The 24,264-nt window shown below is 55.0% G+C and overlaps 1 protein-coding gene across 2 annotated transcripts in view; it reads left to right on the plus strand.

Annotated features, from left to right (window-relative positions):
* LOC112530906 (sodium/glucose cotransporter 2-like) overlaps window positions 1-24,264 on the plus strand; it is a 44,463-nt gene that overhangs the window by 18,860 nt on the left and 1,339 nt on the right. Inside the window, exons 7-14 of one of the 2 annotated variants that reach the window (XM_040655067.2) lie at window positions 4,299-4,379; window positions 8,193-8,383; window positions 10,731-10,866; window positions 12,140-12,247; window positions 15,754-15,904; window positions 18,748-18,916; window positions 21,552-21,965; window positions 23,390-23,483. In XM_040655067.2, coding sequence (XP_040511001.1) covers window positions 4,299-4,379; window positions 8,193-8,383; window positions 10,731-10,866; window positions 12,140-12,247; window positions 15,754-15,904; window positions 18,748-18,916; window positions 21,552-21,965; window positions 23,390-23,483 — 1,344 coding nt within the window. The remainder of the gene's footprint in view (window positions 1-4,298; window positions 4,380-8,192; window positions 8,384-10,730; window positions 10,867-12,139; window positions 12,248-15,753; window positions 15,905-18,747; window positions 18,917-21,551; window positions 21,966-23,389; window positions 23,484-24,264) is intronic. The other variant, XM_040655068.2, reaches the window with a different exon arrangement.

Here is a 24,264-nt window from a genome sequence, read left to right on the forward strand (position 1 = left end):
GGGGAACTGGGAGCACTGGGAGCCGTACTGGGAGCACTGGGAGTCCTACTGGGAGCACTGGCAGTGATACTGGTGTGAACTGGGAGTCCTACTGGGAGCACTGGGAGCACTGGGAGTGATACTGGGAGCACTGGGAGCCATACTGGGAGCGTTACTGGGGGAACTGGGAGCACTGGGAGCCCTACTGGGAGCACTGGGAGCCATACTGGGAGCACTGGGAGTGATACTGGGAGCACTGGGAGCCACACTGGGAGCACTGGGAGTCATACTGGGACACTGGAAGCCCGACTGGGAGCGTTACTGGGGGAACTGGGAGCACTGGGAGTGATGCTGGGAGCACTGGGAGTGATACTGGTGTGAACTGGGAGTCATACTGGGAGCACTGGGAGCACTGGGGGTGATACTGGGAGCAGTGGGAGTCATACTGGGAGCACTGGGAGCCATACTGGGAGCACTGGGAGCACTGGGGGTGATACTGGGAGCAGTGGGAGTCATACTGGGAGCACTGGGAGCCATATTGGTTGTGAACTGGGAACCATATTGGGAGCACTGGGAGTGATACTGGGAGCACTGGGAGCCATACTGGGAGCGTTACTGGGGGAACTGGGAGCACTGGGAGCCGTACTGGGAGCACTGGGGGTGATACTGGTGTGAACTGGGAGTCATACTGGGAGCACTGGGAGCACTGGGAGCCCTACTGGGAGCACTGGGAGCCATACTGGGAGCACTGGGAGCCATACTGGGAGCACTGGGAGTCATACTGGGAGGGTTACTGGGGGAACTGGGAGCACTGGGAGCCGTACTGGGAGCACTGGGAGTGATACTGGGAGCACTGGGAGAGATACTGGTGTGAACTGGGAGCCGTACTGGGAGCACTGGGAGCACTGGGAGCCATACTGGGAGCACTGGGAGTGATACTGGTGTGAACTGGGAGTCATACTGGGAGCACTGGGAGCCGTACTGGGAGCACTGGGGGTGATACTGGTGTGAACTGGGAGTCATACTGGGAGCACTGGGAGCACTGGGAGCCCTACTGGGAGCACTGGGAGTCATACTGGGAGGGTTACTGGGGGAACTGGGAGCACTGGGAGCCATACTGGGAGCACTGGGAGCCATACTGGGAGCTGTGGGAGTGATACTGGGAGCACTGGGAGCCGTACTGGGAGCACTGAGAATTATACTGGGAGCACTGGGAGTGATACTGGGAGCTGTGGGAGTGATACTGGGAGCACTGGGAGCCATACTGGGAGCACTGGGAGTGATACTGGTAGGAACTGGGAGCACTGGGAGCTGTACTGGTGTCCCTTACTGGTGTTACTGGTGTGACTGGTCCCTTACTGGTCTTACTGGTGTCCCTTACTGGTGTGACTGGTCTCTTACTGGTGTGACTGGTCCCTTACTGGTCTTACTGGTGTCCCTTACTGGTGTGACTGGTCCCTTACTGGTGTTACTGGTGTTACTGGTCCTTACTGGTGTTACTGGTGTCCCTTACTGGTGTAACTGGTGTCCCTTACTGGTGTTACTGGTGTCCCTTACTGGTGTTACTGGTGTGACTGGTGTCCCTTACTGGTGTTACTGTTCCCTTACTGGTCTTACTGGTGTCCCTTACTGGTGTTACTGGTGCCCCTTACTGGTGTTACTGGTGCGACTGGTGTCCCTTACTGGTGTGACTGGTCCCTTACTGGTCTTACTGGTGTCCCTTACTGGTGTTACTGGTCCCTTACTGGTGTGACTGGTCCCTTACTGGTCTTACTGGTCCCTTACTGGTGTGACTGGTGTCCCTTACTGGTGTGACTGGTCCTTACTGGTGTCCCTTACTGGTGTTACTGGTCCCTTACTGGTCCTTACTGGTGTCCCTTACTGGTGTGACTGGTCCCTTACTGGTGTGACTGGTCCCTTACTGGTCTTACTGGTGTCCCTTACTGGTGTTACTGGTCCCTTACTGGTCTTACTGGTGTCCCTTACTGGTGTTACTGGTCCCTTACTGGTGTGACTGATGTCCCTTACTGGTGTGACTGGTCCCTTACTGGTCTTACTGGTCCCTTACTGGTGTGACTGGTGTCCCTTACTGGTGTTACTGGTGTCCCTTACTGGTGTTACTGTTCCCTTACTGGTGTGACTGGTCCCTTACTGGTGTTACTGGTCCCTTACTGGTCCTTACTGGTGTCCCTTACTGGTGTGACTGGTATCCCTTACTGGTGTGACTGGTGTCCCTTATTGGTGTGACTGGTGTTACTGGTCCCTTACTGGTGTTACTGTTCCCTTACTGGTCCTTACTGGTGTCCCTTACTGGTGTGACTGGTGTCCCTTACTGGTGTGACTGGTGTCCCTTACTGGTGTTACTGGTGTGACTGGTGTGACTGGTCCTTACTGGTGTTACTGGTCCCTTACTGGTGTTACGGTGTGACTGGTCCTTACTGGTGTCCCTTACTGGTGTTACTGGTCCCTTACTGGTGTGACTGGTCCCTTACTGGTCCTTACTGGTGTCCCTTACTGGTGTGACTGGTGTCCCTTACTGGTCCTTACTGGTGTCCCTTACTGGTCTTACTGGTGTCCCTTACTGGTGTGACTGGTGTGACTGGTGTCCCTTACTGGTGTTACTGGTGTCCCTTACTGGTGTTACTGGTGTGACTGGTGTCCCTTACTGGTGTGACTGGTCCCTTACTGGTGTTACTGGTGTCCCTTACTGGTGTTACTGGTGTCCCTTACTGGTGTGACTGGTCCTTACTGGTGTCCCTTACTGGTGTTACTGGTCCCTTACTGGTCCTTACTGGTGTCCCTTACTGGTGTGACTGGTGTCCCTTACTGGTGTGACTGGTGTCCCTTACTGGTGTTACTGGTGTGACTGGTGTGACTGGTCCTTACTGGTGTTACTGGTCCCTTACTGGTGTTACGGTGTGACTGGTCCTTACTGGTGTCCCTTACTGGTGTTACTGGTCCCTTACTGGTGTGACTGGTCCCTTACTGGTCCTTACTGGTGTCCCTTACTGGTGTGACTGGTGTCCCTTACTGGTCCTTACTGGTGTCCCTTACTGGTCTTACTGGTGTCCCTTACTGGTGTGACTGGTGTGACTGGTGTCCCTTACTGGTGTTACTGGTGTCCCTTACTGGTGTTACTGGTGTGACTGGTGTCCCTTACTGGTGTGACTGGTCCCTTACTGGTGTTACTGGTGTCCCTTACTGGTGTTACTGGTGTCCCTTACTGGTGTGACTGGTGTGACTGGTGTCCCTTACTGGTGTGACTGGTGTGACTGGTCCCTTACTGGTCTTACTGGTGTCCCTTACTGGTGTTACTGGTGTCCCTTACTGGTGTGACTGGTGTGACTGGTCCCTTACTGGTCTTACTGGTGTCCCTTACTGGTGTTACTGGTCCTTACTGGTGTCCCTTACTGGTGTAACTGGTCCCTTACTGGTGTTACTGGTGTCCCTTACTGGTGTTACTGGTGTGACTGGTCCTTACTGGTGTTACTGGTCCCTTACTGGTGTTACTGGTGTGACTGGTCCTTACTGGTGTTACTGGTCCCTTACTGGTGTTTCTGGTGTGACTGGTCCCTTACTGGTCTTACTGGTGTCCCTTACTGGTGTGACTGGTCCTTACTGGTGTCCCTTACTGGTGTGACTGGTCCCTTACTGGTGTTACTGGTCCTTACTGGTGTCCCTTACTGGTGTTACTGGTCCCTTACTGGTGTGACTGGTCCCTTACTGGTGTTACTGGTCCCTTACTGGTCCTTACTGGTGTCCCTTACTGGTCTTACTGGTGTCCCTTACTGGTGTGACTGGTGTCCCTTACTGGTCTTACTGGTGTCCCTTACTGGTGTGACTGGTCCCTTACTGGTGTTACTGGTGTCCCTTACTGGTGTGACTGGTGTCCCTTACTGCTGTGACTGGTCCTTACTGGTCCCTTACTGGTGTGACTGGTCCCTTACTGGTCTTACTGGTCCCTTACTGGTGTTACTGGTCCTTACTGGTGTCCCTTACTGGTGTGACTGGTCCCTTACTGGTGTGACTGGTCCCTTACTGGTGTTACTGGTGTGACTGGTGTCCCTTACTGGCGTTACTGGTCCCTTACTGGTGTGACTGGTCCCTTACTGGTGTTACTGGTCCCTTACTGGTCCTTACTGGTGTCCCTTACTGGTGTTACTGGTGTGACTGGTGTCCCTTACTGGTGTGACTGGTCCCTTACTGGTGTTACTGGTGTGACTGGTGTCCCTTACTGGTGTGACTGGTCCCTTACTGGTGTTACTGGTGTCCCTTACTGGTGTTACTGGTGTCCCTTACTGGTGTGACTGGTGCGGCAGGCGGGCTGACGGCGCTGATGTACGCAGATATGGTGCAGAGCGCTGTGATGGTGGGCGGAGCCTCCGTGCTGGCGGGATACGGTGCGTACTGGGAGGTACTGGGATCTACTGGGCCATACTGGGAGGTACTGGGATCTACTGGGCCGTACTGGGCCATACTGGGAGGTACTGAGATCTACTGGGCCGTACTGGGAGGTACTGGGATCTACTGGGCCATACTGGGCCCTACTGGGCCATACTGGGCCGTACTGGTCTGTACTGGGCCATACTGGGATGTACTGGGATCTACTGGGCCGTACTGGGAGGTACTGGGATCTACTGGGCCATACTGGGCCTTACTGGGCCATACTGGAAGGTACTGGGATCTACTGGGCTGTACTGGGAGGTACTGGGATCCACTGGGCCATACTGGGAGGTATTGGGATCTACTGGGCCATACTGGGAGGTACTGGGATCCACTGGGCCGTACTGGGAGGTACTGGGATCTACTGGGCCATACTGGGAGGTACTGGGATTCACTGGGCCGTACTGGGAGGTACTGGGATCTACTGGGCCATACTGGGCCTTACTGGGCCGTACTGGGAGGTACTGGGATCTACTGGGCCGTACTGGGAGGTACTGGTATCTACTGGGTCGTACTGGGCTGTACTGGGAGGTACTGGGATCCACTGAGCCGTACTGGGCCATACTGGGAGGTACTGGGATCTACTGGGCCGTACTGGGAGGTACTGGGATCTACTGGGCCGTACTGGGCCATACTGGGAGGTACTGGGATCTACTGGGCCGTACTGGGAGGTACTGGGATCTACTGGGCCATACTGGGCCTTACTGGGCCGTACTGGGAGGTACTGGGATCTACTGGGCCGTACTGGGCCGTACTGGTCTGTACTGGGCCATACTGGGAGGTACTGGGATCTACTGGGCCATACTGGGCCTTACTGGGCCATACTGGGAGGTACTGGGATCTACTGGGCCGTACTGGGCCGTACTGGTCTGTACTGGGCCATACTGGGAGGTACTGGGATCTACTGGGCCATACTGGGCCTTACTGGGCCATACTGGGAGATACTGGGATCCACTGGGCCATTCTGGGAGGTACTGGGATCCACTGGGCCGTACTGGGAGGTACTGGGATCTACTGGGCCATATTGGGCCTTACTGGGCCATACTGGGAAGTACTGGGATCAACTGGGCCATACTGGGCCGTACTGGGCCATACTGGGAGGTACTGGGATCTACTGGCCCATACTGGGATGTACTGGGATCTACTGGGCCGTACTGGGAGGTACTGGGATCTACTGGGCCATACTGGGCCCTACTGGGCCATACTGGGCCGTACTGGTCTGTACTGGGCCATACTGGGATGTACTGGGATCTACTGGGCCGTACTGGGAGGTACTGGGATCTACTGGCCCATACTGGGCCTTACTGGGCCATACTGGGAGGTACTGGGATCCACTGGGCCATACTGGGAGGTACTGGGATCTACTGGGCCGTACTGGGAGGTACTGGGATCCACTGGGCCATACTGGGAGGTACTGGGATCTACTGGGCCATACTGGGCGGTACTGGGATCCACTGGGCCGTACTGGGCCATACTGGGAGGTACTGGGATCTACTGGGCCGTACTGGGAGGTACTGGGATCTACTGGGCCATACTGGGCCTTACTGGGCCATACTGGGAGGTACTGGGATCTACTGGGCTGTACTGGGAGGTACTGGGATCTACTGGGCCATACTGGGCATTACTGGGCCATACTGGGAGGTACTGGGATCTACTGGGCCGTACTGGGCCGTACTGGTCTGTACTGGGCCATACTGGGAGGTACTGGGATATACTGGTCCATACTGGGCCTTACTGGGCCATACTGGGAGGTACTGGGATCCACTGGGCCATTCTGGGAGGTACTGGGATCCACTGGGCCGTACTGGGAGGTACTGGGATCTACTGGACCATACTGGGCCTTACTGGGCCATACTGGACCATAGTGGTCTGTACTGGGCCTTACTGGGCCATACTGGTCTGTACTTGGTCATACTCAGCCATACTGGGCCATACTGGGATGTTCTGGGCCATACTTGTCCATACTGGTCCATACTGGTCTGTACTGGGCCCTACTGGGCCATACTGGTCTGTACTAGGCCATACTGGGCCATACTGGGCCATACTGGGCCATACTGGTCTGTACTGGTCTGTACTGGGCCCTACTGGGCCATACTGGTCCATACTGGTCTGTACTGGGCCATTCTGGGATACACTGGGATCTTCCGAGCCATACTGGGCCATACTGGTCTGTACTGGGCCATACTGGGATGTACGGGGCCATACTGGTCTGTACTGGTTGGTACTGGGCCGTACTGGTCTGTACTGGGCCTTACTTGGCCATACTGGGATGTACGCGTCCATACTGGGCCATACTGGGCTGTACTGGGCCTTACTGGGCCATAGTGGGCCATAATCCCACCCTAATCCCATCTAATTCCATCAATGCAGTGTTAATCCCATTGCAAATGCCCTAATCCCATCTAATCCCATCTAATCCCATCCTGATCCTATGTAATCCCATCTAATCCCATGCAACCTCACACAATCCCATATAATCCCACCCTAATCCCACCTTAATCCCATCTAATCCCATCGATGCGGTGTTAATCCCGTAGAATATGCCCTAATCCCAAATAATCCCATATAATTCCATATAATCCCACATAATCCCATATAGTCCCCTATAATCCCACAGTCCCCTATAATCCCATATAATCCCATACAATCCCATGCAATCCCATATAATCCCATATAATAATGTACAATACCACAATCCCATATAATCCCCCATAATCCCCCATAATCCCCCATAATCCCATAGAATCTGGCCCTAAAACCTCATAATCCCCCATAATCCCATACAATCCGGCCCTACACTCCCATAATCCCCCATAATCCCACAAAATCCGGCCCTACACTCCCATAATCCCCCATAATCCCATACAATCCGGCCCTACACTCCCACAATCCCCCATAATCCCATACAATCTGGCCCTACACTCCCATAATCCCATATAATCCCCCATAATCCCCCATAATCCCTTACAATATCCGGCCCTACACTCCCATAATCCCCCATAATCCCACAAAATCCGGCCCTACACTCCCATAATCCCCCATAATCCCATACAATCCGGCCCTACACTCCCACAATCCCCCATAATCCCATACAATCTGGCCCTACACTCCCACAATCCCCCATAATCCCATACAATCCGGCCCTACACTCCCATAATCCCCCATAATCCCACAAAATCCGGCCCTACACTCCCATAATCCCCCATAATCCCATACAATCCGGCCCTACACTCCCACAGTCCCCCATAATCCCATACAATCTGGCCCTACACTCCCATAATCCCATATAATCCCCCATAATCCCCCATAATCCCTTACAATATCCGGCCCTACACTCCCATAATCCCCCATAATCCCATATAATCCGGCCCTACACTCCCATAATCCCCCATAATCCCATACAATCTGGCCTTACACTCCCATAATCCCCCATAATCCCACACAATCCGGCTTTACACTCCCATAATCCCTCATAATCCCATACAATCCTGCTTTACACCCCCACGATCCCCCATAATCCCACGAAATCCGGCCCTACACTCCCATAATCCCCCATAATCCCATACAATCTGGCCTTACACTCCCACAATCCCCCATAATCCCACAAAATCCAGCCCTACACTCCCATAATCCCATACAATCCGGCCTTACACTCCCATAATCCCCCTTAATCCCATATAATCCAGTTTTAAACCCCCATAACCCCCCATAATCCCATACAATCCCTCCTAATCCCGCCTAATCCCGCATAATCCCCCTTAATCCCGCAGCGCTGACGGCCGTAGGGGGGGTCCCGGCCCTCTTCCATCGCTTCCCCCTTTCGCTGCCCCCCACAACTCAGCGCTGCCCCCATCGCGCTTTGGCCCTAAAACTTCTTCGACCCCCGGGGGGGGATCTGCCGTGGCCCGGAATGCTTTTGGGATTAGGGGCGACCGCCGGCTGGTATTGGTGCACCGACCAGGTATGGGATCGGGTCGGATTATGTGGGATTAGGGAGGTTTGGGGACTGGATTATATGGGATTCTGGGGGATTCTGGGGGTTTGGGGCCCGGATTATATGGGATTAGGGGGGGTTTAGGGCTGGATTATTTGGGATTATGGGGTTATATGGCTGGTTTATATGGAATTACGGGGTTTTAGGGCCAGATTATATCGGATTATGGGGGTTAAGGGCCAGAGTGTATGGGATTATGTGGGATTATGGGGTTATATGGCTGGTTTCTATAGAATTATGGGGTTTTAGGGCCAGGTTATATCGGATTATGGGGGTTTAGGGCCAGAGTGCATGGGATTATGAGGGATTATGGGGTTATATGGCTGGTTTCTATAGAATTATCGGTTTTAGGGCCAGATTATATCGGATTATGGGGGTTTAGGGCCAGAGTACATGGGATTATGAAGGATTATGGGGTTTTGTGGAGGATCATATGGGATTATGGTATTTGGGACCAAATTATATGGTATTATGGGGGGTTTATGGCTGGATTATATGGGATTATGGGTTAATATGGGGATTATGGGGTATAGGGCCGGATTATATGGGATTATGTGGGTATAGGGATGGATTATATGGGACTATGGGGGTTTAGGGCCATATTGAATGGGATTATTGGGAATTCTGGGGGTATAGGGCCGGATTATATGGGATTATGGCGATTATGGGGGTTTAGGGCCTGATTTGGGATTATTCTATGGGATTTCGATGATCTTTGCTTCATTTAAGGTCTGTTGTATATGGGATTATGGGGGTGCTGGGTGGGATTAGGGGAGCTCTCATGGGATTAGAGTGGAATTATGGGGGATTCTATGGGATTTGGTTGGGATTATATGGGAATATGGGGGTATCGGTTGGGATTAAGGGAGTTTTCATGGGATTAGGGTTGAACTATGTGGGATTCTATGGGATTCTAGGGGATTTGGTTAGGATAAAGTCACTATTATATGGGATTGTATGGGATTGTGTCCAGTTTATATAGGATTATGGGGGTGCCGGGTGGGATCAGGGGAGCTTCCATGGGATTAGTGTGGAATTATGGGGGATTCTAGGGGATTCTATGGGATTTGGTTATGATTGGGTCATTATATGGGATTATATGGGATTAAATTCATTTTATATGGGATTATGGGAGTACCGGTTGGGATTAGGGGAGTTTCCACGGGATTAGGCTGGAATTATGGGGGATTCTATGGGATTCTATGGGATCTGGTTATGATTGGGTCATTATATGGGGTTATATGGGATTATATTCATTTTATATGGGATTATGGGAGTATTGGTGGGGATTAGGGAAGTTTCCATGGGATTAGTGTGGAATTACGGGGGATTCTATGGGATTTGGTTATGATTAGGTCATTATATGGGGTTATATGGGATCATATTCATTTTATATGGGATTATGGGTGTACCGGTTGGGATTAGGAGAGTTTCCACGGGATTAGGCTGGAATTACGGGGGATTCTATGGGATTCTATGGGATTTGGTTATGATTGGGTCATTATATGGGATTATATTCATTTTATATGGGATTATGGGGGTACCGGTTGGGATTAGGAGAATTTCCACGGGATTAGGCTGGAATTACGGGGGATTCTATGGGATTCTATGGGATTTGGTTATGATTGGGTCATTATATGGGATTATATTGATTTTATATGGGATTATGGGGTTACCAGTTGGGATTAGGAGAGTTTCCATGGGATTAGGCTGGAATTACGGGGAATTCTATGGGATTCTATGGGATTTGGATATGATTAGGTCATTATATGGGGTTATATGGGATTATATTAATTTTAAATGGGATTATGGGGGTACCGGTTGGGATTAGGGGAGTTTCCACGGGATTAGTGTGGAATTATGGGGGATTCTATGGGATTTGGTTATGATTAGGTCATTATATGGGGTTATATGGGATTATATTCATTTTATATGGGATTATGGGGGTACCGGTTGGGATTAGGGGAGTTTCCACAGGATTAGTGTGGAATTATGGGGGATTCTATGGGGTTTTGATGAGCTTTGGATCATTTAAAGTCTGTTGTATATGGGATTATGGGGGTGCTGGGTGGGATTAGGGGAGCTCTCATGGGATTAGAGTGGAATTATGGGGGATTCTATGGGATTTGGTTGCTATTATATGGGAATATGGGGGTATCGGTTGGGATTAGGAGAGTTTCCACGGGATTAGTGTGGAATTACGGGGGATTCTATGGGATTCTGTGGGATTTGGGTTGATATCCCTGGAATGACGGGGTTGGCTGGGATCCTATGGGATTCCGGCTCTGAGCGGGATATTATGGGATGCCCTCAGGTCATCGTGCAGCGCTGCCTGGCGGGTCGCTCCCTGACCCACGTGCGGGGGGGCTGTGTGCTCTGTGGGTACCTAAAAGTGCTGCCTATGTTCCTTATGGTGCTGCCCGGCATGGCCGCCCGCCTGCTCTACCCCGGTACGGCTCCTCCACCCCAAATAATCCCCTATAAACACACTTCATCTCGTCTAATCCCCGTATCATCGGCCCTATTCCAAGGCAATCCCATAGGAGCGCGTGTAATGCCCCCGGAAATCCCTTATAATGCCATATAATCCCCCATAGTCCCCTATAATCCCATATACTCACCTATAATCCCATATAATCCCATAACCCCACAGAGGTGGTTGTGTGCCCCGATCTCCCCTAATCCCCCCTAGTCCCCCCTAATCCCCCAATTCCCCATAATCCCCCATAATCCCTCTTAATCCCCCTTAATCCCCCCTAATCCCCCGTATACTCCCATGTAATCCCCCCTAATCCCATATAATCCCCCCTAATCCCACATAATCCCCCCAATCCCATAACCCCACAGAGGTGGTTGCGTGCCCTGATCCCCCATAATCCCCCCTAATCCTCCCTAATCCCCCATAACCCCCCCTCAAACCCCCTTAATCCCCCCTAATCCCCCATATACTCCCATGTAATCCCCCCAAATCCCATATCATCCCCCCTAATCCCATATAATCCCCCCTAATCCCATATAATCCCCCAATCCCATAAACCCACAGAGGTGGTTGCGTGCCCCGATCCGCCCCAATCCCCCTTAATCCCCCAATCCCCTTTTAATCTCCCCTAATCCCCCATATTCTTCCATGTAATCCCCCCTAATCCCATATCATCCCCCATAATCCCATATAATCCCCCATAATCCCATCACCCCACAGATGTGGTTGCGTGCCCCGATCCCCCCCATTCCCCCCTAATCACCCCTAATCCCCCCTAATCCCCCTTAACCCCCCCTTAAACTCCCTTAATCCCCCCTAATCCTCCATATACTCCCATGTAATCCCCCCTAATCCCATATAATCCCCTATAATCCCATAACCCCACAGAGGTGGTTGTGTGCCCCGATCCCTCCTAATCCCCCCCAATCCCCCATAACCCCCCTTAGTCCCCCCTAATCCCACATAACCCCCCCTTAATCCCCCTTAATCCCCCATTTTCTCCCATATAATCCCCCCTAATCCCATATAATCCCCCAATCCCATAACCCCACAGAGGTGGTTGCGTGCCCCGATCCCCCCTAATCCCCCCTAATTCCCCATACCCCCCCCTTAAACCCCCTTAATCCCCCCTAATCCCCCATATACTCCCATGTAATCCCCCCAAATCCCATATCATCCCCCCTAATCCCATATAATCCCCCCTAATCCCATATCATCCCCTATAATCCCATATAACCCCACAGAGGTGGTCGCGTGCCCCGATGCGGCCTCGTGTCGCCGCGCCTGTGGGGTCGCTTCCGGCTGCTCCAACGTCGCCTACCCCAAACTTGTGGTCGGCCTTCTGCCCCACGGTGCGCTATGGGGCCATATGGGGCCTTACGGGGTGGTATGGGGAGCTATGGGGCACTATGGGGCCTTATGGGGTGATGTGGGGCGCTATGGGGACATATGGGGTGCTATGGGGTGCTATGGGGCCATATGGGGCGCTATGGGGTGCTATGGGGAGCTATGGGGCACTATGGGGCCTTATGGGGTGATGTGGGGCGCTATGGGGCCATATGGGGTGCTATGGGGTGCTATGGGGCCATATGGGGCGCGATGGGGTGGTATGGGGAGCTATGGAGCACTATGGGGCCTTATGGGGTGATGTGGGGCGCTATGGGGCCATATGGGGTGCGATGGGGCCATATGGGGCGCTATGGGGTGGTATGGGGAGCTATGGGGCACTATGGGGCCTTATGGGGTGATGTGGGGCACTATGGGGACATATGGGGTGCTATGGGGTGCTATGGGGCCATATGGGGCGTGATGGGGTGGTATGGGGAGCTATGGAGCACTATGGGGCCTTATGGGGTGATGTGGGGCGCTATGGGGCCATATGGGGTGCGATGGGGCCATATGGGGCGCTATGGGGTGGTATGGGGAGCTATGGGGCACTATGGGGCCTTATGGGGTGATGTGGGGCGCGATGGGGCCATATGGGGTGCTATGGGGTGCTATGGGGCCATATGGGGCGCGATGGGGTGGTATGGGGAGCTATGGAGCACTATGGGGCCTTATGGGGTGATGTGGGGCGCTATGGGGCCATATGGGGTGCGATGGGGCCATATGGGGCCTTACGGGGTGCTATGGGGAGCTATGGGGCACTATGGGGCCTTATGGGGTGATGCGGGGCGCTATGGGGCCATATGGGGTGCTATGGGGCCATATGGGGCGCTATGGGGTGGTATGGGGAGCTATGGGGCACTATGGGGCCTTATGGGGTGATGTGGGGCGCTATGGGGCCATATGGGGTGCTATGGGGCCATATGGAGCGCTATGGGGTGGTATGGGGAGCTATGGAGCACTATGGGGCCTTATGGGGTGATGTGGGGCGCTATGGGGCCATATGGGGTGCTATGGGGCCATATGGAGCGCTATGGGGTGGTATGGGGAGCTATGGGGCACTATGTGGCCTTATGGGGTGATGTGGGGCGCTATGGGGACATATGGGGTGCTATGGGGCCATATGGAGCGCTATGGGGTGGTATGGGGAGCTATGGGGCACTATGGGGCCTTATGGGGTGATGTGGGGCGCTATGGGGCCATATGGGGTGCTATGGGGCCATATGGAGCGCTATGGGGTGGTATGGGGAGCTATGGGGCACTATGGGGCCTTATGGGGTGATGTGGGGCGCTATGGGGCCATATGGGGTGCTATGGGGCCATATGGAGCGCTATGGGGTGGTATGGGGAGCTATGGAGCACTATGGGGCCTTATGGGGTGATGTGGGGCGCTATGGGGCCATATGGGGTGCTATGGGGCCATATGGAGCGCTATGGGGTGGTATGGGGAGCTATGGGGCACTATGGGGCCTTATGGGGTGATGTGGGGCGCTATGGGGCCATATGGGGTGCTATGGGGCCATATGGAGCGCTATGGGGTGGTATGGGGAGCTATGGGGCACTATGGGGCCTTATGGGGTGCGATGGGGCCACAGGGGGTGCTATAGGGTGCTATGGGGCCATATGGGGTGCTATGGGGTGCTACGGGGCCATAGGGGGCGCTATGGGGTGGTATGGGGAGCTATGGGGCCTTATGGGGCCTTATGGGGTGCTATGGGGCCACAGGGGGCGCTATGGGGTGGTATGGGGAGCTATGGGGCACTATGGGGCCTTATAGGGTGCGATGGGGCCACAGGGGGTGCTATAGGGTGCTATGGGGCCATATGGGGCGCTATGGGGTACTACGGGGCCATAGGGGGCGCTATGGGGTGCTATGGGGAGCTATGGGGCACTATGGGGCCTTATGGGGGGCTATGGGGCTACAGGGGGTGCTATGGGGTGGTATGGGGCGCTATGGGGCCATATGGGGGACTATGGGGTGCTATGGGGCCACAGGGGGCGCTATGGGGTGCTATGGGGAGCTATGGGGCCATATGGAGCCATATTAACGCCTATTAACGCCTTTTAAATCCCCATTAACGCCTATTAACGCCAATTAACCCCTATTAAATCCCCACAAACCCCCAATTAGAGCCTATTAACCCCTATTAACCCCCATTAACGCCTATTAAATCCCCATTAACACCTATTAACGCCAATTAACCCCTATTAAATCCCCACGAACCCCAATCAGAGCCAATTAACTCCTATTAATCCCCATTAACGCCTATTAAATCCCCATTAACGCCTATTAACGCCTATTAAATCCCAGTTAACGCTTATGAACGCCAATTAACCCCTATTAAATCCCCACAAACCCCAATTAGCGCCTATTAACCCCTATTAACCCCCATTAACGCCTATTAAATCCCCATTAACGCCTATTAAATCCCCATTAACGCCTATTAGCGTCAATTAACCCCTATCAAATCCCCACGAACCCCCAATTAGAGCCTATTAACCCCTATTAACCCCCCTTAACGCCTATTAAATCCCCATTAACCCCTATTAACGCCTATTAAATCCCAATTAACGACTATTAAATCCCCATTAACGCCTATTAAATCCCCATTAACGCCTATTAGCGCCTATTAAATCCCCATTAACGCCTATTAACGCCAATTAACCCCTATCAAATCCCCCCGAACCCCCAATTAGAGCCTATTAACCCCTATTAACCCCCATTAACGCCTATTAAATCCCCATTAACCCCTATTAACGCCAATTAACCCCTATTAAATCCCCACGATCCCCAATTAGAGCCTATTAACCCCTATTAAATCTTAATAAACGCCTATTAAATCCCCATTAACGCCTATTAAATCCCCATTAACGCCTATTAGCGCCTACTAAGTCCCCATTAACGCCTATTAACGCCAATTAACCCCTATTAAATCCCCCCGAACCCCAATTAGAGCCTATTAACCCCTATTAACCCCCATTAACGCCTATTAAATCCCCATTAACGCCTATTAAATCCCCATTAACGCCTATTAACGCCAATTAACCCCTATCAAATCCCCACGAACCCCCAATTAGAGCCTATTAACCCCTATTAACCCCCATTAACGCCTATTAAATCCCCATTAACCCCTATTAACGCCTATTAAATCCCAATTAACGACTATTAAATCCCCATTAACGCCTATTAAATCCCCATTAACGCCTATTAGCGCCTATTAAATCCCCATTAACGCCTATTAACGCCAATTAACCCCTATTAAATCCCCACGAACCCCAATCAGAGCCTATTAACCCCTATTAAATCTTAATAAACGCCTATTAAATCCCCATTAACGCCTATTAAATCCCAATTAACGCCTATTAACGCCAATTAACCCCTATTAAATCCCCCCGAACCCCAATTAGAGCCTATTAACCCCCCCCCCCCGAGCCTCCCCCCGGGCCCTAATTAGCCTAATGACCCAATTAGGGCTGCGGGGGCTGATGCTGGCCGTGGTGCTGGCGGCTCTCATGTCGTCCCTCGCCTCCATCCTGGCCAGCGCCGGCGCCATCTTCAGCCTGGATCTCTATGGGAGGCTGCGGCCGGACGCCACGCAACGGCGCCTCCTGGTGGTCGGGAGGTGCAATTGCAGCCGGGGGGAGGGAATATAATGGGGGGGGGGTGATTGGGGTTTTGAGGGGGGGGGATTGGGGTTTGGGATGGGGGGGGGATGGAGGGGATCCCATAGAGGTGATCCTATAGAGGGGAACATTTAGAGGGGACCCCATAGAGGTGACCCCATAGAAGTGACCCAATGGAGGCCATAGAGGTGACCCCATAGAGGTGACCCCATAGCGGCCCTATATGTGCCCCCCCCCCCCCCGCAGGCTGTTCATGGTGCTGCTGGTGGGGCTGAGCCTGGCGTGGCTGGAGGTGACCCCATAGCAGTGACCCCATAGAGGTGACCCCATAGAGGGGACCCCATAGAGGTCATATAGGTGTCCCAATGGAGGCCATAGAGGTGACCCAATGAAGGTTACCCAATGGAGGCCATAGAGGTGACCCAATGGAGGTGTCCCATTGGAGGCCCTATATGTGACCCCATAGAGGTGATCCCATAGAGGTGACCCCATAGAGGTGACCCCATAGAGGCGTCCCAATGGAGGCCATAGAGGTGACCCAATTGAGACCATAGAGGTGACCCAATGGAGGCCATAGAGGTGACCCAATTGAGACCATAGAGGTGACCCAATGGAGGCCATAGAGGTGACCCCATGGAGGCCATAGAGATGACCCCATAGAGGTGACCCCATAGCGGCCCTATATGTGCCCCCCCCCCCCCCCGCAGGCTGTTCATGGTGCTGCTGGTGGGGCTGAGCCTGGCGTGGCTGGAGGTGACCCCATAGAGGTGACCCCATAGAGGTGACCCAATGGAGGTGACCCCATGGAGGCCATAGAGGTGACCCCATGGAGGCCATAGAGGTGACCCAATGGAGGTGACCCCATATAGGAGACCCCATAGAGGGGACCCCATAGAGGTGACCTCAATGGAGACCATAGAGGTGACCCAATGGAGGTGTTCCAATGGAGGCCATAGAGGTGACCCCATAGAGGTGACCCAATGGAGGCCATAGAGGTGATCCAATGGAGGCCATAGAGGTGACCCAATGGAGGTTCCCCCATTAGAGACCATAGAGGTGACCCCATAGAGGTGACCCCATAGAGGTGACCCCATAGAAGTGACCCAATGGAGGCCATAGAGGTGACCCAATGGAGGTTCCCCCAATGGAGGTGACCCAATGGAGGCCCTATATGTGACCCCATAGAGGTGACCCCATAGAGGTGACCCCATAGAGGTGACCCCATAGAGGCGTCCCAATGGAGGCCATAGAGGTGACCCAATTGAGACCATAGAGGTGACCCAATGGAGGTGTCCCAAAGGAGGCCATAGAGGTGACCCCATAGAGGTGACCCCATAGAGCTCATAGAGGTGACCCAATGGAGGCCATAGAGGTGACCCAATTGAGACCATAGAGGTGACCCAATGGAGGCCATAGAGGTGACCCAATTGAGACCATAGAGGTGACCCAATGGAGGCCATAGAGGTGACCCCATGGAGGCCATAGAGATGACCCCTTAGAGGTGACCCCATAGCGGCCCTATATGTGCCCCCCCCCCCCCCCCCCCCCGCAGGCTGTTCATGGTGCTGCTGGTGGGGCTGAGCCTGGCGTGGCTGGAGGTGACCCCATAGAGGTGACCCCATAGAGGTAACCCAATGGACGCCATAGAGGTGACCCCATGGAGGCCATAGAGGTGACCCCATGGAGGCCATAGAGGTGACCCAATGGAGGTGACCCCATATAGGAGACCCCATAGAGGGGACCCCATAGAGGTGACCTCAATGGAGACCATAGAGGTGACCCAATGGAGGTGTTCCAATGGAGGCCATAGAGGTGACCCCATAGAGGTGACCCAATGGAGGCCATAGAGGTGATCCAATGGAGGCCATAGAGGTGACCCAATGGAGGTTCCCCCATTAGAGACCATAGAGGTGACCCCATAGAGGTGACCCCATAGAAGTGACCCAATGGAGGCCATAGAGGTGACCCAATGGAGGTTCCCCCAATGGAGGTGACCCAATGGAGGCCCTATATGTGACCCCATAGAGGTGACCCCATAGAGGTGACCCCATAGAGGCGTCCCAATGGAGGCCATAGAGGTGACCCAATTGAGACCATAGAGGTGACCCAATGGAGGCCATAGAGGTGACCCCATGGAGGCCATAGAGGTGACCCCATGGAGGCCATAGAGGTGACCCAATGGAGGTGACCCCATATAGGAGACCCCATAGAGGGGACCCCATAGAGGTGACCTCAATGGAGACCATAGAGGTGACCCAATGGAGGTGTTCCAATGGAGGCCATAGAGGTGACCCCATAGAGGTGACCCAATGGAGGTAACCCAATGGAGGCCATAGAGGTGACCCCATAGAGGTGACCCCATAGAGGTGACCCCATAGCGGCCCTATATGTGCCCCCCCCCCCCCCCGCAGGCTGTTCATGGTGCTGCTGGTGGGGCTGAGCCTGGCGTGGCTGGAGGTGACCCCATAGCAGTGACCCCATAGAGGTGACCCCATAGAGGGGACCCCATAGAGGTCATATAGGTGTCCCAATGGAGGCCATAGAGGTGACCCCATAGAGGTTCCCCCATTAGAGACCATAGAGGTGACCCAATGGAGGTGTCCCATTGGAGGCCCTATATGTGACCCCATAGAGGTGACCCCATAGAGGTGACCCCATAGAGGTGACCCAATGGAGGCCATAGAGGTGACCCAATGGAGGTTCCCCCAGTGGATGCCATAGAGGTGACCCAATGGAGGCCATAGAGGAGACCTCAATGGAGGCCCTACATGTGACCCCATAGAGGTGACCCCATAGAGGTGACCCCATAGCGGCCCTATATGTGCCCCCCCCCCCCCCGCAGGCTGTTCATGGTGCTGCTGGTGGGGCTGAGCCTGGCGTGGCTGCCGGTGGTGCGCGCGGCGCAGGGGGGGCGGCTGTTCGATTACATTCAGGCGGTGGGCAGTTTCCTCACCCCCCCCATCGCCGCCCTCTTCTTCCTCGCCGTCTTCGTGCCCCGCGTCAACGAACCCGTGAGGGGGGGGGGGGGGCTATGGGGGGGTATATAGGGGGGAGGGGTATATGGGGGGGTATATGGGGGGGTTATGTGGGTGGGGTATATGGGGGGGTATATGGGAGGGTGTATGGGGAGGGGTCATGGGGTGGGGGGGTTATATGGGGGGTATATGGGGGGGTTACGTGGGGGGGGGGTTATATGGGGGGGGATTTGGGGGGGGGGTATATGGGGGCGGTTATGGGGTGGGGGGGTTATATTGGGGGGGGATTGGGGGGGGGTTATATGGGGGGGGTATATAGGGGGGGTTATATGGGGGGGGTCTATGGGGGGGGTCTATGGGGGGGTGTATGGGGAGGGGTTATGGGGGGGGCTTTATGGGGGGGGTTATAGGGTGGGGGGTTATATGGGGGGGGATTGGGGGGGGGTATATGGGGGGGGATTGGGGGGGGGGTATATGGGGGGGGATTTGGGGGGGGGGTATATGGGGGAGGTTATGGGGTGGGGGGGTTATATGGGGGGGGATTTGGGGGGGGTATATGGGGGGGGTTATGTGGGGGGGGGTTATTTGGGGGGGGATTTAGGGGGGGGTATATGGGGGGGGATATGTGGGGGGGGTTATATTGGGGGGGGATTTGGGGGGGGGTATATGGGGGGGGTATATGGGAGGCTGTATGGGGAGGGGTCTATGGGGGGGTGTATGGAGGGGATGTATGGGGAGGGGTTATGGGGGGGCTTTATGGGGGGGGTTATGGGGTGGGGGGTTATATGGGGGGAAAGGGGGGGAGTATATGGGGGGGGTATATGGGGGGGTATATGGGAGGGTGTATGGGGAGGGGTCTATGGGGGGGTATATAGGGGGGGGTTATATGGGGGGGGTCTATGGGGGGGTTATATGGGGGGGGATGGGGGGGGGTTATATGGGGGGGGATTTTGGGGGGGGGGGTTATATGGGGGAGGTTATGGGGTGGGGGGTTATATGGGGGGGATATGGGGGGGGGGATATGGGGGGGTTATGTGGGTGGGGGGTTATATGGGGGGGATTTGGGGGGGGGGGAATATGGGGGGGGTTATGTGGGAGGGGTATATGGGCGGAGAGGTTATATGGGGGGGATATGGGGGGGTTATGTGGGTGGGGGGGTTATATGGGGGGGATATGGGGGGGGTTATGTGGGGGGGGGGTTATATGGGGGGGATTTTCGGGGGGGGTATATGGGGGAGGTTATGGGGTGGGGGGGTTATATGGGGGGGATATGGGGGGGGGTATATGGGGGAGGTTATGGGGTGGGGGGTGTATGGGGGGGGTTATGTGGGGGGGGGTTATATGGGGGGGATTTGGGGGGGGGTATATGGGGGGGGATATGTGGGGGGGGTTATATTGGGGGGAAAGGGGGGGGTATATGGGGGGGGTATATGGGGGGGGTGTATGGGGGGGGTCTATGGGGGGGGCTTTATGGGGGGGGTTATGGGGTGGGGGGTTATATGGGGGGGGATTTAGGGGGGGGTATATGGGGGGGATTTGGGGGGGGGTTATATGGGGGGGGATTTGGGGGGGGGTATATGGGGGAGGTTATGGGGTGGGGGGGTTATATGGGGGGGATTTGGGGGGGTATATGGGGGGGGATATGTGGGGGGGGGTTATATTGGGGGGAAAGGGGGGGGGTATATGGGGGGGGTATATGGGGGGGGTATATGGGGGGGGTTATGTGGGGGGGGGTTATATGGGGGGGGATTTAGGGGGGGTATATGGGGGGGGATATGGGGGGGGGGTTATATTGGGGGGAAAGGGGGGGGTATATGGGGGGGGTATATGGGGGGTATATGGGAGGGTGTATGGGGGGGGTCTATGGGGGGGTGTATGGGGGGGGTGTATGGGGAGGGGTTATGGGGGGGCTTTATGGGGGGGGTTATGGGGTGGGGGGGTTATATGAGGGGGGATTTGGGGGGGGGTTATATGGGGGGGATTTAGGGGGGGGTATATGGGGGGGGATATGTGGGGGGGGGTATATTGGGGGGAAAGGGGGTGGTATATGGGGGGGGTATATGGGGGGGTATATGGGAGGGTGTATGGGGAGGGGTCTATGGGGGGGTGTATGGGGGGGGTGTATGGGGAGGGGTTATGGGGGGGGCTTTATGGGGGGGTTATGGGGTGGGGGGGTTATATGGGGGGGATATGGGGGGGGGGATATGGGGGGGGTTATGTGGGGGGGGGTTATATGGGGGGGGATTTAGGGGGGGGTATATGGGGGGGGATATGTGGGGGGGGGTATATTGGGGGGAAAGGGGGGGGGTATATGGGGGGGGTATATGGGGGGGGTATATGGGGGGGGGTGTATGGGGGGGGTTATATGGGGGGGGGATATGGGGGGGGATATGGAGAGGGTGGTTATATGAGGGGGGGGTTATATGGGGGGGGTTATGGGGGGGTGTATGGGGGGGTATATGGGGGGGTCTATGGGGGGGGATATGGGGAGGGTTATATGGGAAGCCCCCCCACAAAGCCAGGGCTTCGTGGCCACAAGGTAGCCGCCATGGGACCAAGATGGCCACCACGGGACAAAGATGGCCGCCATGGGGCCAAAATGGCCGCCAGGAGACCCGCTGGCCAATCAGGAGACCCGGTTGGCCGCCACGTGACTCCTTTCCGCCTATAGGGTGCGTTCTGGGGCCTGGTCGGCGGGCTCGCCTTGGGGCTGGCGCGGATGGTCCCCGAGTTCGCCATGGGGACGGAAACGGCGTCGTGTCAGGCCGGAAGTGGGGAAACCGGAAATAGTACCGGAAGTGGCTGGACGGGCGCGCTCGGCACCGGAAGTGCCGTCGCTTTCACCGGAAGCAGCTTCTCCAGCACCGGAAGCGGCTCTTCCGGTCCCGAAATTATCGGCGTCGGTAGCGGAAGTGTCGAGGTGGAGTACGGGGAGACCGGAAGTGGGTCGGCGTGGGGGGCGGGGCGCTGCCCGGACTTCCTGTGCGGCCTGCACTACCTGCACTTCGCCGCCCTCCTCTTCGTGGCCACGTGCGCCATCGCCGTCGCCGTCTCCCTCTGCCACCCCCCCATCCCGCGGCGACACGTGAGTGCGGGACCCCATAGGGACACATAGGGGCACATAGGGACCCCATAGGGGCACATAGAGAGAGACCCCATAGGGGCACATAGAGACCCCATAGGGACACGTAGAGAACCCATAGGGACACATAGGGACCCCATAGGGACACGTACAGACCCCATAGAGACCCCATAGGGACACGTAGGAACACATAGTGACCCCATAGGGACACATAGGGACCCCATAGGGAGACGTACAGACCCCATAGGGACACACAGGGAGACATAGAGATACATAGGGACCCCATAGGGACACGTGCAGACCCCATAGGGGCACATAGAGAGAGATGCCATAGGGACGCATAGGGACCCCATAGGGACCCATAGAGAACCCATAGGAACACATAGGGACCCCATAGGGACACGTACAGACCCCATAGAGACCCCATAGGGACACACAGGGAGACATAGGGACACATAGGGACCCCATAGGGACACATAGGGAGACATAGGGACCCCATAGGGACACGTACAGACCCCATAGGGCACATAGAGAGAGACCCTATAGGAACACATAAGGACCCCATAGGGACACAGAGAGACCCCATAGGGACACATAGGGACACATAGAGACCCCATAGGGACACACAGGGAGACATAGGGACCCCATAGGGACACGTACAAAACCCATAGGGGCACATAGAGAGAGACGCCATATGAACACATAGAGAGAGACCCCATAGGAACACATAGGGACCCCATAGGGACACAGAGAGACCCCATAGGGACACATAGGGACCCCATAGGGACACATAGGGACACGTAGGGAGACATAGGGACACATAGAGAACCCATAGGGACACATAGGGACCCCATAGGGACATGTACAGACCCCATAGGGACACACAGGGACACATAGGGACCCCATAGAGACCCCATAGGGACACGTAGAGACACATAGAGGCCCCATAGGGGCACACAGGGAGACATAGGGACACATAAAGACCCATAGGGACCCCATAGGGACACATAGAGACCCCATAGGAACACATAGGGACCCCATAGGGACACATAGAGACCCATAGGGACCCCTCTGAGAGCCATAGGGACCCATAGAGACCCATAGGGTCACATAGGGAGCCATAGGGACCCCACAGAGATCATAGGGATACATAGGGACCTATAGGGACACAGAGACACAGAGACCCATAGATCTCCATAGCGCCCCATAGGGACACAGAGAACCCCATAGAGACCCCATAGAGCTCCATAGAGACCCCATAGAGCCCCATAGAGACCCCATGAAGCTCCATAGAAACCCCATAGAGCCGCATAGTGCCCCATAGAGCTCCCGTGAAGCCCCATAGAAACCCCATAGAGCCCCATAGTGCCCCATAGAGACCCCATAGAACCCCATAGAGCCCCACAGATGGTGCTGTGTCCCCACAGCTGCACCGTTTGGTGTTCAGCCTCCGGCACAGCCGTGAACCCCGAGATGACCTCGATAGGGAGAGCAGCAGAGATGGAGATGTGCAGTTACGGGGTGAGGACATGGGGGGCAGGGGGGATACAATGGGGCAATGGGGACGGAATGGGGGCAATGGGGACACAATGGGGGCAGTGGGGAAAGAATGGGGGCAGTGGGGACAGAATGGGGGCAATGGGGACACAATGGGGGCAGTGGGGAAAGAATGGGGGCAGTGGGGACAGAATGGGGGCAATGGGGACGGAATGGGGGCAGTGGGGAGAAAGGGGGGATTTGGGAAGAAATGAGGGAAGTGGGGGGAAAAGGGCAGAATGGGGGGAAATCGGGGAAAAGGGGGGAAGAGTTGGGGAAGGAATGGGGGAAATTGGGGGAAAATGGGGAAAATTTGGGGGGAAATGGCACAATTTGGGGGAAATGGGGGAATTTAGGGGGAAACATAGAGCCCCCCTAAAAATGGGGTAATTAAGGGGGAAAAAGAGGGGGATTGCAGGAAATCGGGGAAAAGGGCGGAAGAGTTGGGGAAGGAATGGGGGAGATTGGGGGGAAAATGGGGAAAATTTGGGGGGAAATGGGGAAAATTTGGGGAAAATGGGGGAATATAGGGGGAAAGAAAAAGGGGAATTTGGGAAAAAATGGGGAAATTAAGGGGGAAAAGGGGGGGATTGCAGGAAATTGGGGAAAGGGGGGAAAAGTTGGGGAAGGAATGGGGGAAATTGGGAGAAAAATGGGGAACATTTGGGGGAAAATGGTGCAATTTGGGGGAAATTGAGGAATTTGGGGTAAAAAGGGGGAATTTGGAAAAAAATTGGGAAATTAAGGGGGAAAAGGGGGGATTGCA

This window comes from Gallus gallus, chromosome 36 (assembly GCF_016699485.2).
Source record: "Gallus gallus isolate bGalGal1 chromosome 36, bGalGal1.mat.broiler.GRCg7b, whole genome shotgun sequence".
In the NCBI taxonomy this organism is placed as follows: domain Eukaryota; kingdom Metazoa; phylum Chordata; class Aves; order Galliformes; family Phasianidae; genus Gallus; species Gallus gallus.